Here is a 13,195-nt window from a genome sequence, read left to right as displayed (position 1 = left end):
CTTGGGCACGCACACACACACCTGGTGTGAGTTTTAAGCCCCCAGGTCCGGGACACTAACCGCAGTCGACTTCGTGGGAGTCCAGCGACATAGCCATTATGTTAATTGCTGGTCCACATCTCCTTTAGTTTTGTCACTGTGATTTTTCTGAATTCTTTATCGGACATTTCCACTATTTCTACTGTACTGGTGATGAAGGATTGTTCTTTTCCCTTAGGGGAGAGATATTTTCTTGATTTCTCATATTTCTTGTGCTTCTGTGGTGGTTTCTGGTCATTCTGTGACAGAAGTTCTCCTCTACTGTGCCTTGCGATGTGGTATCCACAGAAAGAGATTATGACTTCAGATTTATAAAAATAAAAAGAAGTTTCTTCCTTAAAACAGGAGGTTCAGTATGCATTTAGGATTTCAATGACTCTAAAATTATTCAGATGCTTGCCTACCGTTCACCTAGGCCTTTTGAGACTCTTGGTGTATGGAGAGTGAAGAGCAGAGTGGTAAAATAAGGTTAAAAAAATCAAATGGAAAAAAACTAGGAAAAAAGGACCAAAAAAGTAAACAAAAAATTATGTAAAATGATAGAAAATGAAAACCGTACGGCATGCAAGGGTGCTGTGCGAACACACCAGGACACACCTCAGATTTAAAATGGCTTCTCGTCTGAGTATTTCAAGAGTCTACAGGATGGCGTTTAGAGCATAGCTTCCCTTTTTATCCTTTATTCTCGGGGTGACAGCTTTCTCAGTGTTTTGTTGCCTGCAGCATGCAGAAATACTTCTGGGGTATTTCTCAAACCCATTTTTTTCCCCTCTTCATTTTTGCCATTCTGTATCATCCTTCTAGTCTTATATCTTCGCAGCCAACGCTTGCCTGTGCTGTCTGTTTTCCACCCAGCAGTTAAGAGTATGTACGTAGGACTTTAATCTGATCCTGTTGTCCTCCTCCTAAAAACCTGCAGTGGCACTTAGGGTAAAGCAGGTGCATAGCATGGCCAAGTAGACCTGTGTGGCTGGACATAGGTTGCCCCTTCTGCTTTCCACTGTGCCACTCTTCAGCTGGCTGCAGGATCAGCAACGAGGCTGCTGTTGTAACTCCTCCAGTGTGTGCTCTTCTCCTCGGCGTGGGCCCTTTCTGCCTTCTTGGCTTAGGGGATAACTCTGAATTAAAACAAAATTTTTTTAGAGACTTTATTTTCTTTTAGGTTTTTGCCATAGGATGCGTGCACTCACCTGGAGAGAGACAAAGACAGCGAGGGGACGTAGGAAATCACCTTCTGGAGAGGATAGCACACACCACAATCCCTCCTCCTTCATTCCCCCCTGTGATTTTGGGCACACGCCCACATGTGCCCAGTGTGATTTTCAAGCCACCAGGCCTGGTACTTGAACTGTGGTCGGCCATATGGGAATCCAGTGCCGTAATCTCACACACTACCTGCTGCTCCCCAACCTGCAAGACTTTTTTTTTTTTTTTTTTAAGAGAGAGTTTTGCTATTGGGTGCCTGTACTGGCCCTCTGGAGAAACCACACCCCAGAGGGGAGGCCATACTGCATTTCCTTTTCCATTCTCTTCTGGAGATTTTTGGGCATACACACACATGCACTTGGCGTGACTTTCAAGCCAATGGGTCTGGGACTCAGTGTGTGGCAATCCTGTGCCTTAACTTCCATGCCTTCTGCTAACATTCCCCCTACTCCACCCCGCCAAGATTTTGTTTTAAGAGCAGCTTTATGTCCACAGAAAAATTAAGAGGAAGGCAGAACCATAGCCCCATTACCCACACAGAGGTAGGCTTTTCTATCATCAGCATACCCCCCTCCCCCCCAAGAGTGGCCTGTTTGTTACAGTTGGCAAATCTCCACGCACATGTCATAAACACGCAGAGTGCCCAGTTTACATTAGAACTCATCCTTGGCGTTGTGCTTTCCATGGGTGTGGATAATTGTATAATGGCAAGTACCCACCATGGTAGTATCAGATATCATTACTGCTCTGAAAATCCTCTGTCCTCAGCCTAATTCATCCCTTCCCCTCCAGTCCCTGGAAACCACTCATCTTTTTACTGTACCTGTAGTCTACCTTTAGGAGGACTTATCATTGGTATGGTAGGGTATGTAACATTTTCAGATTAGCTTCTTTGACTGAGTAATACACATTTAAACTTACTCCATGTCATGATGACACATTTATTTTTAGCACCGAACAATATTCCATTGGCTGGATGTACCATAGCTGATCCATCCACCTACCAAAGGAAGTCTTGGCCACGTCCAAGTTTGGGCAGTTAGGACAAAAGCTGCTACAGATATCCACGTGTGGGTTTTTCTGTAGACATAAATTCTCAGCATCTCTGACTAAATGCCAAGGAAAGCAGTTGCTGGGTCGTATTGGTTAAGAGTATGTTTATTGGTGTGAAAAACCATCAAACTGTCTTCCAAAGTGTCTGCACCATTTTGCCCTAACATGGATGAACCTTGAATACATTATATTAAGTGAAATAAATCAATCCAACAAGATAAATACTATATTATTCCATCCGTATACCGTACCTAGAGCAGACAAATTTACAGAGACAGAAAGTGAATGGTGTTTGCCCAGGGACAGGGGAGAGAGAGAATGGGAAGTTATTGTGTAATGGGTACAGAGTTTCAGTTTTTCAAGATGAAAAAATTCTAGAGCTGGATAGTCGAGGGTGGTGATGGTTACACAATAACGTGAAATGTATTCAATACTACTGAACTGCACACTTAAAAATAGTTACGGTGGTAAGTCTTCATGCATATTTTACTACTGTTAAAAATTAGTAAATGAAAGTAACAAACGAAATAATCACAATACAGCCTCAGAAATACAAAAGGAGACTGTGTAGCCAAGTGGTAACCTGATCTTCTGGTGTCTTCCAGGCCTGGCGTCTCCTTGACCATGCAAGCTTTCTCAGAAGAGGAAAGGAAGCAGTGGTTGGAAGCTCTGGGTGGAAAAGAAGCTGTAAGAGTAACCAGTGGCTGAGCTTTATTTCCAGTTGTCTGGACTGGCCTTGTGTTCAGTTGCCAAGTTGTTTTTGTTTCGAGTAGTTGTCTGGACTGGCCTTGTGTTCAGTTGCCATGTTGTTTTTGCTTCGATTTTTTGAGACAGTGTTCACTGCTGAAAATGGTGTCTGAAATCATCGCGGGAGCTTCCAGCATCCTAGTAATGGGGTTCGAGGTAGCAACAACAGTCCACATGCGGCGTGGGGTAGCGCTAGTTGTTTTTTTTTTTTTTTTTTTTTTTGGTTGGTTTTTTTATAGGCGGAGTTGTGACACCCAGAGAAAGACCAGAGAGACAGAAGGTGAGAAATCACCCCCTTGGGGGGATGGCCACGCCGCAATCCTTTCTCCTCCATTTTCCTCTCTGGATCTTGGGCACACACGCATACGTGCCTGGCGTGAATTTATGCCACTGGGTCTGGGACTGGAACTGCGGTCCACTACATGGGAGTCCAGCGACATAGCCATTATGCTAACTGCTGGTCCCAGCACTAGTTTTTATTTCTGATTTTTTTTTTTTTTGACTTTACTACTCTGATTTTCTTTGTTCGAGGAAGTCATCTAAATTCTCGATTTCTTTTCTCCCTGGTAGTGCCTTGGGTGTTGAACACTGTGAATGTGTGCAGTGTTTTGACCTCAGCGGAGATGGCACTGTTAATCCGAGGCAGCACAGGCAATACCTTCAGTTACTGTTGCATTATTTTCCTTGATTCAACAACCTGTGGCTCAGTCTCCTGGTTTATGGTATGCTCTCTCACGTAGCCTTAGTCCATGGGCCTCTCTATTCGGATTGTTCTGAGGAGTAAAGGAAGAGTCGGGTTAGAGACCCAGAGGCGCCAGAATTCAGTCTGGTTGCCATTTTATCCCAGTACTGCTTTCATCTTGGTGAACTCTAGTGGCCTTTGGGAACTGCGAATTTGTCACATCCTGTATTGAATTGGGGATTTAGTGAGGATAACTATAGAAGATGCCATAGATTTCCCATAAATAAACTTGGTGTAAAGTATTATGAATCTAAATAAAATGCCTTACAGGTACCAGGTGGGCGTCTCAGAAAAGCGTTTGCCATCCCAGCAGGGTGTAGAAAAAAGTGAAAGAGCTCAGTTTACAAAGTGGAGAGGAATCACAGTCGGTTCAGAGGTTCAGGATAGAGCTTATGGGAGAGGAAGACATAGTTCTCTCCTAGCAACAAAGAGTACAGTGGTGAGGACACCTGCTGTGGGAGCAAGGGGCCTGGTCTGCAGTGCCATGGCAAGTATGATGCAGTCTTTGAGAAATGAAGACCCACATTAATATATTGTAAAAACCGTTGCTTTATAGGAGAACGTGTCATCCTTGTTTTAAAAAAAACCAAACCAAACAGCGATCAGATCCATGTGTCATCTTACCGTATTTGAACTGCATTTAGCCTCTGTAGTTTTCTTTCTGTTTGTTTATTCTAAATTTGTCCTTGAGAGTCTTAGCTGGGAGTGAAGAGTACTTACAGTGTTGATGGTTACTGAGATCTGAAACAGGATATACTAATCCCCTTCAGAAAAAGCAGTGCTCTAACTGGGGTATGTCTTCTTAGAGATGCCAGAGATATTTTGGAAAGTGAGTTTGCTTAGCCAAAAGATCACATGAGAAATGCCTGTGACCAGTGGCACTGTACCCTCAAAGGCACATGTAACCTCACTATTAGAGCGAAGAGCCAACTAATTTATTCAGAGAGACACAGACTAAAGCAAACCTGCAGAAAGACAGTATTCAGCTCTGTCTTTAGAGGAGGACACTTCAGGTACTGCGTATCTTTTGCAGACACCACGTACTTTGCAAATAATGGGTCAGTTCTAGAATTTTGAGAGGCTGTCCAGGATGATCACCTTGCTACTTCCCATGTAGTTACTTAAAGTTTGGGCAGAGGTTACCTCTAACTGCCTACTGGGCTTTGGAAATAGTGTTGAAATAATTAGCCTCCTCCATCAAGTTACAGTGCAACAGTTTCTTGGTCACACTGTGGCTGTAAGGTTGAATGTTTCAAATTTACATAAAGTTTCAGTAAGTTCCTTGAAAATGTTTCCTTTTTGTTATTTATCTTTGTATCTTCGCGTCTAATACCATATAATTAAGAAAACGGCACTCTTTCTCTCCATCCTCACACTGAACACTTCTGATGCCTGATACATTTTTTTTTTTAACTGACCAATTATCTGATGCCTACAATTTAGTTCCATTCTGATATAACTATCTGGAGTTAGCATCATGTCTGAAAATTAAGGACTCTGTCCCACAAGACTGTTCAGATGCCAGTCATTGCTGCACTGGGCCTCCCATACTACTACTTTCTTCTTCTTCTTTAAAGTTTATTCATTTATTTCTCCTGTGAGTAGTAGACAGAGTGACAGTACCCCCCCACCCACCAGAGTCTTGACCACTCCCAGCCCTAGATCGTGGGCATGTGAGTGCGTGCATACTCAGTGAGGTCTCTATGTACAAACCTGGAACCTTCCATGTGGGTCAGCCTCACCCAGGGAGCTTTTACCACTGTGCCACCATCTGGCCCCTAAGCCTCCCTACCTCTGACTGACTGGCTATAAATCGGGGATTCCCAGACACCTCCCTTCTTGGGTTTAATATTTGCTAGAATGGCTCACAGAACTCATAGAAACACTTATGTTAACCCATCTGGTATAAATAGAAGGTACGAAGCCAGGATGGAGGAGGTGCCTATGGTTTCTGTGCTCTCTGTGGGCTTCCACCCTCCCAGTACCTCGGCATGCTCCCCAACCCGGAGGCTCATCACGTCTTACTGTTCAAGATTTTTTATAGTGCTTAAACTGTAGCTCAGTGCTTAAGAAGTTCCTGGGTGGGGCTGAAGGTCCTGACACTCTCATCACTTGGTCTTTCTGGTGCCCAGCCCTTTCTTAGCCCATCAGGGGGACCTGCACTGAGTGATCCTTAGCATAAGCTCTGGTGTGATCACAAGGGGCTCGTTCTGAATAATAAGAGATGTTCCTTACCCTTAGGAAATTCCAAGGGTTTGTACCTGGAAGCAGGGACAAAGACCAAATAAATGTTTCTTATTATACCACATTAACCAGTATAAGTTTATGATAATGTATTTTTTATGTGCTCCTAAATTTGCCTACCTGAATCATTTTTATTGATGTTAAAAATACTGTTTTCCCTTTCTCTCTCTTGCTAGCTCTTCCACACTTTTAATAGAGCCATCATCCCAAGACCAGAAGGAAGTAAGTGCTAATTTACACAAATGACTCTCCATCTCCCTTTTATATGCATGACTTTGCGCTCATTGCTGTTGTCAACTGTTGCTGGGGTCTCACTCCCTGTTCCCTTCTGAGCTCTGTCTGTTTTATGTCTTTGTCTTATTCACTGGGGACCTCCTCAGAGTGTCCTGGACCTTTATAGCTCTTTTGATCTTTCCTTCTGTGAGCTTTCCAATGAATCTTTCTGTACAAAGACCAAAATACTTTCTCTAGAATTCTCTTGGGTATTTATTCGTATAGCCATAAATGATCACATTGAGAGTTCCAGTTAGGGGCCAGCAGGTGGTGTGGACTCCCACATGACTGACTGCAGTTTGCGTCTTGGACCTGGTGACTTGCTTTTTCACTTTCCCTTTCTCTCTCTCTGTCTTTCTCTGGTCAAAATAAAAACTAGTAATAACAAATAAAATTAAACAAGATAATTCTTGAAAAAATATGCATAAAAAAGAGTTCCAGGTGTGCAGTGTTCAACTTTTGTCCAAATGGTTCACCCTTGTGGTTAGGAGCTGTTTATCAGGAACCTGGTCCCAACCTCCTTACCTCAGCCTTGATAACCGTTCTTGCGGTCTGTGAATGTGGGTCATCCAACTAGCATATTGTGCAGTGTTCAACTTTTGTCCAAATGGTTCACCCTTGTGGTTAGGAGCTGTTTATCAGGAACCTGGTCCCAACCTCCTTAACTCAGCCTTGGTAACCGTTCTCCTTGCGGTCTGTGAATGTGGGTCATCCAACTGGCATATTGTTGTACCTTGGGAAATAGAAACAGCAGTTAACATCTAAGCACACCTGGATGTTTTAGGACAAGGTTCCTCACATGCATTGAGTATACCAGAGGAAAATGAAGTATTGCTTGTTTCTGAACTCTTGATTTTTATAAAAGAAAAAAATGTGACTGGATATGCTGGGTTATTTCCAAATTTACTTTTGATTTATTTGGAGAAATTAAGGCCATGTTTATCATATGTCCATAGTTTGAAAACTCTAGGTTATGCAACATACTATTTCAGAATTATAATGATCACTTGAGTCAATGACAGAATGTACAGGAGGGTAGCATATCCACTGAAACACCTTAAAATATAATGAAGGTTTTTTCCACAGGACTTGCATACACCAGAGAGAGACAGAAAGTGAGGGGGAAAGTGAGAAACCACCCCCTCAGTGGGTATGTTCGTACTACAGTCCTTTCTCTCCTACTCTCCTCTTGGGATTTTGGGTGTGTATGCGCACATGCCTGGCGTGATTTTCAAACCACCGGGTCTGGGACTCGAGCTGTGGTTGGCCATGTGGGAGAGACCCTAACCATTATGCCACCTGCAACCCCCAAAGAAACACCTTAATCCTGTTCCTTTCCCCTTTCTCTCTGCCCCTTCTGTCGTCTGTCTGCCTTTTTCCTAGCCACTTTTTCTTTATTCTTTGCTTTCCCTTCCCTGGCTTTTTCCTCATCCCCCTTTCTCTGCTCCTGTCTTCTTTTCCTCTTTTCCTTGCATCCGTCTGTCTACCCCTCCTTTCCTTCCTTCCCACTCCCTCCCTTCCCTCCTTCCTGCCTTCCACTCGCCTACCCATCACCTGTTTATCATAGAGATATTAAAGTAAGTCTTTTGGGGGAGAATAGTTTTGCAAATGAGAAATAAATACTTGGCATTTTGCAAAACTTTGGGAATAGCAGTAAACTGCTATCCAATATTCTCCATTAAAACTTTTAAGGGTGGCATTATGGAGTATATATAAAGTTCATTTTACAGTATTGCCCGTGTAGTCCCTTGAAGAGCCAAGGGTTAGGGTTACTGTTCCTTGGGTTTTAAATGCAGTGGCTGAGTCCCACTTTTCTTGACTAAACTTTTGAAATAAGAATTGTCTCTCATTAGGATACACAAATAATGCCAGCCTGGTCATAGGCAAGCATCTACGCTAGAAAAAATATAAAATTGTATTTTTAAAATAGTCCGTTCTGCCACATGAATCATCTGTTTTAAATTTATTATGCAAATAATAAAATATTATTTTAAAAGCTTGGAGCATAGTATATAAAATATCAAAATTGTCATTGATGAGAGCACATTACACAAATATTTTTAAAAAGATTGTCTTAAAAATTTTCTCCTAGGCTTAGACTTTTAATTAATTTAAGAAACATCTGTCTACCTGCCTATCTACCTACCTATCTGTCTTGATTTTGTATTAATAATTATTTAAAGTTATACTTATCCATGTACAAGTAATTTTAAGTTTATTGATGAATTATTGGTAATAAATGAATGTCCTTCTATTCCAGCAAAGGCTCTTCTAAATATATGAAATACTTATTTACCAAACTTAGGTACAGAATAAACAGCCTTTAGTTTTTTCCCAAATAGTAAAATAAAACAAGATTGGGTTTATTATTTTTTTTTTCTATTTTTGTAAGGAAGAGAAATGTGATAAGTCACTGTGCCTGTAATGTTTGGTAACTATTCCTTTTAGGTGCGCAGTTGGATAAGATGGGATTCACGATTCTCAGAAAGTGCATCAGTGCAGTTGAAACACGAGGTAACGCGATTGAATCATTATATGCATGAAAGGTGATAGGTATGTAGAATCTAAAAGCCATTTAAAATACTCATTACATCATTAATTGTTATATGAGGAGACTTGAAAAAGTCTATGGAGGGACCAGCAGATGGTGTAATGGTTACGTTGCTGGACTCCCACGTAGGTGAATGTGGTTCACGTTACGGACCTGGTGGCCTAAAACTCACGCTGGGCGCGTGTGAGTGTGTGCTCAAAATCCCAAGAGGAGAATGGAGGAGAAGGGATTGTGGTGTGGCCATCCCGCCTTGGGGGTGATTTCTTGCTTTCTGTCTCTCTGGTGAGAAAACCCCCCCCATAACAAAAAACCGCCTTAAAAAAAAAAAAAAAAAAAAAAGGAAGAAAAAAGTCTGTGGAAATATGGAATTAAAGTATAAGTTTATTTGCTACAAAAATATTTGAAATCTATACAAAGTTTTTATTTATTTATTTGAGAGGTTTTTGCTATAGGGCACGTGCACTCACCAGAAAGGCAGAGAGAGACAGAGACAGAAAACAAGAAATCACCCTCTCCAGGCCATGCTGCAATCCCTTCTCCTCTTGGGATCTTGGGCATGCACGCACATGTGCCCGGCCTGAGTTTAAGCTGTCGGGTCTGGAACTTGAACCATAGTTGACTACATGGGAGTCCAGTGACATAGCCATTATGCCAACTGTTGGTCCCTATTTTTCTTTAGAGTTCTAAGGGAAAAAATATAGGACCTTACACTTTGTAGCCATTCGAGTAGATTTTGGAAAAACCAGACATTGAACTTGGCAAACTGGGCTTCTCCGAAGGTCAAAGTTCTTTTTGTTTAGAGACCCAGTGAAGTATGAATAAATGGAATATTGAATTGACTCTTATATATTGTGTGTGCCAGTCTTACTTTGGATGACTTAGTGGGATGAAGTGCTGCATTCCTATTTTCTGTCAAAATAAGGTCTTTGCTACTAAACCAGGACCGACACCTGTGATGTTAGAGACTGGGAGCAGACGATTATGAGCTGTATTATTATTATTTTTTTTGGAGAGGTTTTTGCTACAGGGTGAGTGCGCTTGCCAGGCCGACAGAGAGAGACAGAGAGATAGAAAGCGAGAAATCACCCCCCGGGAGGGATGGCCATGCCGCAATCCCTTCTCCTTCGTTCTCCTCTCGAGATCTTGGGTATGCACGCACATGCACCTGGCATGAGTTTTAAGTCACCAGGTCCGGGACACGAACCATGGGAGTTCAGTGGCATAGCCATTACGCTAACTGCTGGTCCCTATGAGCTGTTTTTTGATTTGAGGATTTGCCCATCAATAAGAATAACTGACATCACAAAAAACCTTTTTTCCTATACTCTGTTAGAGCAGTAATTCAGATTTTCATTCATTTCAACCTGTGCTGAAGTTGAGCTAACAATTGATGCATTTTCACAGAGCTTCAAAAACTTAAAAAAAAAAAATACTGTAATTTTAATCTCTCTCAGCACTCGTGTTCCTTTTTTTTCCTGAGGTGCTTAAATTAGAACCTTAATTGTATTACTTGCATACTTAATTCATTTTGATAAATTCTTTCTTTTCCTAAAGAGTATGTTTTATTCATACTTGCTTTTGCCTAAACAGATAAAGATCTATATTATAAAAGGCTTTCTGAGTGGTATGTGTCTCTTATGGACATTGAAGGGAATAAATATACTGAAATCTGCAAAGATGGAATGTTTTATTACAAATATATAAATGATTTGAACACAAAAGAATAGGTCTACATTAGATCTTTCCATTCAAAAATAAAACCACGTTTTTTTCAGTATTTCAAATCTTTGGTTTTCATTGCTCTTCTGTGACTGAAACCTTTTGCCTTCAAGGGAATAGTAGACTAAGAATGGAATTTAAAAGAATCAACCATCAGATCGTAATACTGAAAATGATGAGAAACATTGTGAAAACTCAGGCTTTTATCCCAAAGGTGGAAATTTCTTGAGGGAATATTGCTCTTAAAGGTCATTTTTTTTCTTCTATGAGTGAGAGAGAAGCAGGGAGAGAGAGGGGGCATGTGCGAGGGGTGCTCTCCTGTGTATGGGTGCTCTGGTCACCCTGAGGCTCACCAGCCATGGGTCATGGGCACTGGTGCCCCGTGCACTCGGGGAAGTCTCCCGATAGGAACCCTGGAACCTTCCTGAGGAGTCAACTTTGCAGTGCATCGTGCTTTACTGCTGCACCACTGCCCTTTCTCTGGTGCAAACATTGCTCTCAGTAATTTCCCCCAAACCTTGGCTATTGATCTTCTTTTTGCTACTTGTGTTGATGCCTCAGCTTTTATTTTATTTTATTATTTCATTTCATTTTATTTTATATTTTTAATCAATCAGGATAAAGGTAGTCTATGTTTCTCTAACAAGAAACCCCCAAATCTTCATGGCTGAAAACAGATCGGGGCTAGACTGTGGCACGGCAGTAAAACATGATGCTCTGTGACATGACCCACGTGGAAAGGTCCCAGACTCATGTCTGGAGGTCTGATGCAGGGCTGAGGCTGGGGTGGATCGCAGTGCTGAGGATGTTGTCTGTTCTGTTCATGAAATAAACTAAAAAACAAACAAAAAAACAAGCAGAGACTTACTTTTTACTCACCAAAGATTGTCAGAGAGCTTTGCTTATCACTCAGATACTTGGGCTTATTGAACGGCCAGCCAAGTTAAAGGGCTCTTGTTGCTTTGCTAGAGAGAAACAGCCCTGGAAGCCTGGAGGGCTTTGGACTGGCAAGTAAATATATAAATATAAATATATATAATAAATATTATATATATAATATATATATTATATATATAATAATTTTTTTAAGGGAGATTTTTGTTACGGGGCGCGTGTGGTCTCCAGACAGACAAGAAAGCCAGAAATCACTCCCAAGGAGGGATGGCCACTCTGCCGTCCCTTCTACTCCATTCTCCTCTCAGGATTTTGGGCATGAACACACACACACACCTGGCTTGAGTTTTAAGCCACTGGATCCGGGACTTGAACCATGATCAACTACATGAGAGTCTAGTGACATGACCATTATGCCATCTGCTAGTCCCCACATATTTTTTTATTGTGATTTTTGATTTGCATGTAATTGTCATGCATCTCTGGGGGGGTACAGTTTGTGTACAGTTTGTAGCAATCCAATAAAAGATAGACACACATTCACCATATTCAGCATGGTACATTACATTATATTATGTACATTCGAAATGCATTCTGTTGGGTCTTTTTTTGGAAGTGTATGTATCAATGACATTTTCACTCCAAACATTTGTTGATAATATGTACCAGTTCTAATCATGAGGAAATTCTACTACTTTTTTTTTTAATTTGCTAGAGGGCACATGTACTTACTGGAGAGAGACAGAGAAAGAGAGAGAGAAGGGGAAAGTGAGAAAGCACCCCCTTGTGGAATGATTACACCACAGTCTCTTTTCCTCCATCTTTCCCCCCCACAGGATTTTGGCCATGTATATGTGCCCAGCAAGTGTGTGTGTGTGTGTGTGTGTGTGTGTGTGTGTGTGTATGTGTTTTAAGAGATTTTGCTATAGGGTGCATATGCTCACCAGAGAGACAGAAAGTGAGAAAAAGAAGCAAGAAGAAACAGTAAAATCAGGTTCTCAGGCATTTGGATTTAATTGTGATGGACTTCCTTGTCCTGACCTTGCTGAAAACAAGCATTAGTGTGTAGCCGCCATGATCTGTGGCTCTCCCATGGGGCAGTACACTGCTCTGCCTACATCTCTGGAGGTAATGACCAGTTCACCACTCCTTTGATCTCTCCTGGATCTCTGAGACATCATGGACTCTTCTTTTTTTAAGACAAGGTTTTTGTGTGACCATCCTCCAGCCTCAGCCTCCTAAGTCATAGGAGCAACAAGTTCATGCCACCAAAGTAGCGTTTTAGGGTGGGCTTGGAACTAAACCCAGGTCTCCCATGTGGCCTCAACCTGCTGCGTGGCACCACCTCCTAGTGTGCACTGTGGCAGCTGGGCCCACATTGCAGGCTCCTTAGCTGAACTCCACAAGATGAGGGCATCATCCAGGACTGCAAGTATGTGGGACATCAGAAGGAAGAAATTTTATCAAGGAAAGAGTCAGGGAAGGAGAGGTGGTAGAAGAATATAAATGTTTGAAAGAAGGCAAAGCATTTGGGACTCAAGACTTACAGAGCAGGACGGAGGAAGGGCAGGAGAGGAGTGCTGGGGGCAGGCACTTGGGTTCCTCTGCTGAAGAGCAGGAAGGACTGGTCAGGTTGAAGCTCCAAAGTGATACCGTCAGAGAGGCATTTAGAAGCATTCTTAACCTCTTGGAGGCTAGTTTCTTAAAAATACCATATAACTAGGAAG

The 13,195-nt window shown here is 41.9% G+C and overlaps 1 protein-coding gene across 2 annotated transcripts in view; it reads left to right on the top strand.

Moving 5' to 3' along the window:
• ARHGAP10 (Rho GTPase activating protein 10) overlaps positions 1-13,195 on the top strand; it is a 366,526-nt gene that overhangs the window by 191,025 nt on the left and 162,306 nt on the right. For both annotated transcript variants that reach the window (XM_027769930.1, XM_006143418.3), the window contains exons 11-13: positions 2,904-2,985; positions 6,208-6,253; positions 8,753-8,818. In XM_027769930.1, coding sequence (XP_027625731.1) covers positions 2,904-2,985; positions 6,208-6,253; positions 8,753-8,818 — 194 coding nt within the window. The remainder of the gene's footprint in view (positions 1-2,903; positions 2,986-6,207; positions 6,254-8,752; positions 8,819-13,195) is intronic.

This window comes from Tupaia chinensis, unplaced genomic scaffold, assembly GCF_000334495.1.
Source record: "Tupaia chinensis unplaced genomic scaffold, TupChi_1.0 Scaffold000098_1, whole genome shotgun sequence".
NCBI lineage: Eukaryota > Metazoa > Chordata > Mammalia > Scandentia > Tupaiidae > Tupaia > Tupaia belangeri.
The sequence above is the reverse complement of the archived record's forward strand: the minus strand, read 5'-3'. Positions and strand labels throughout refer to the sequence as shown.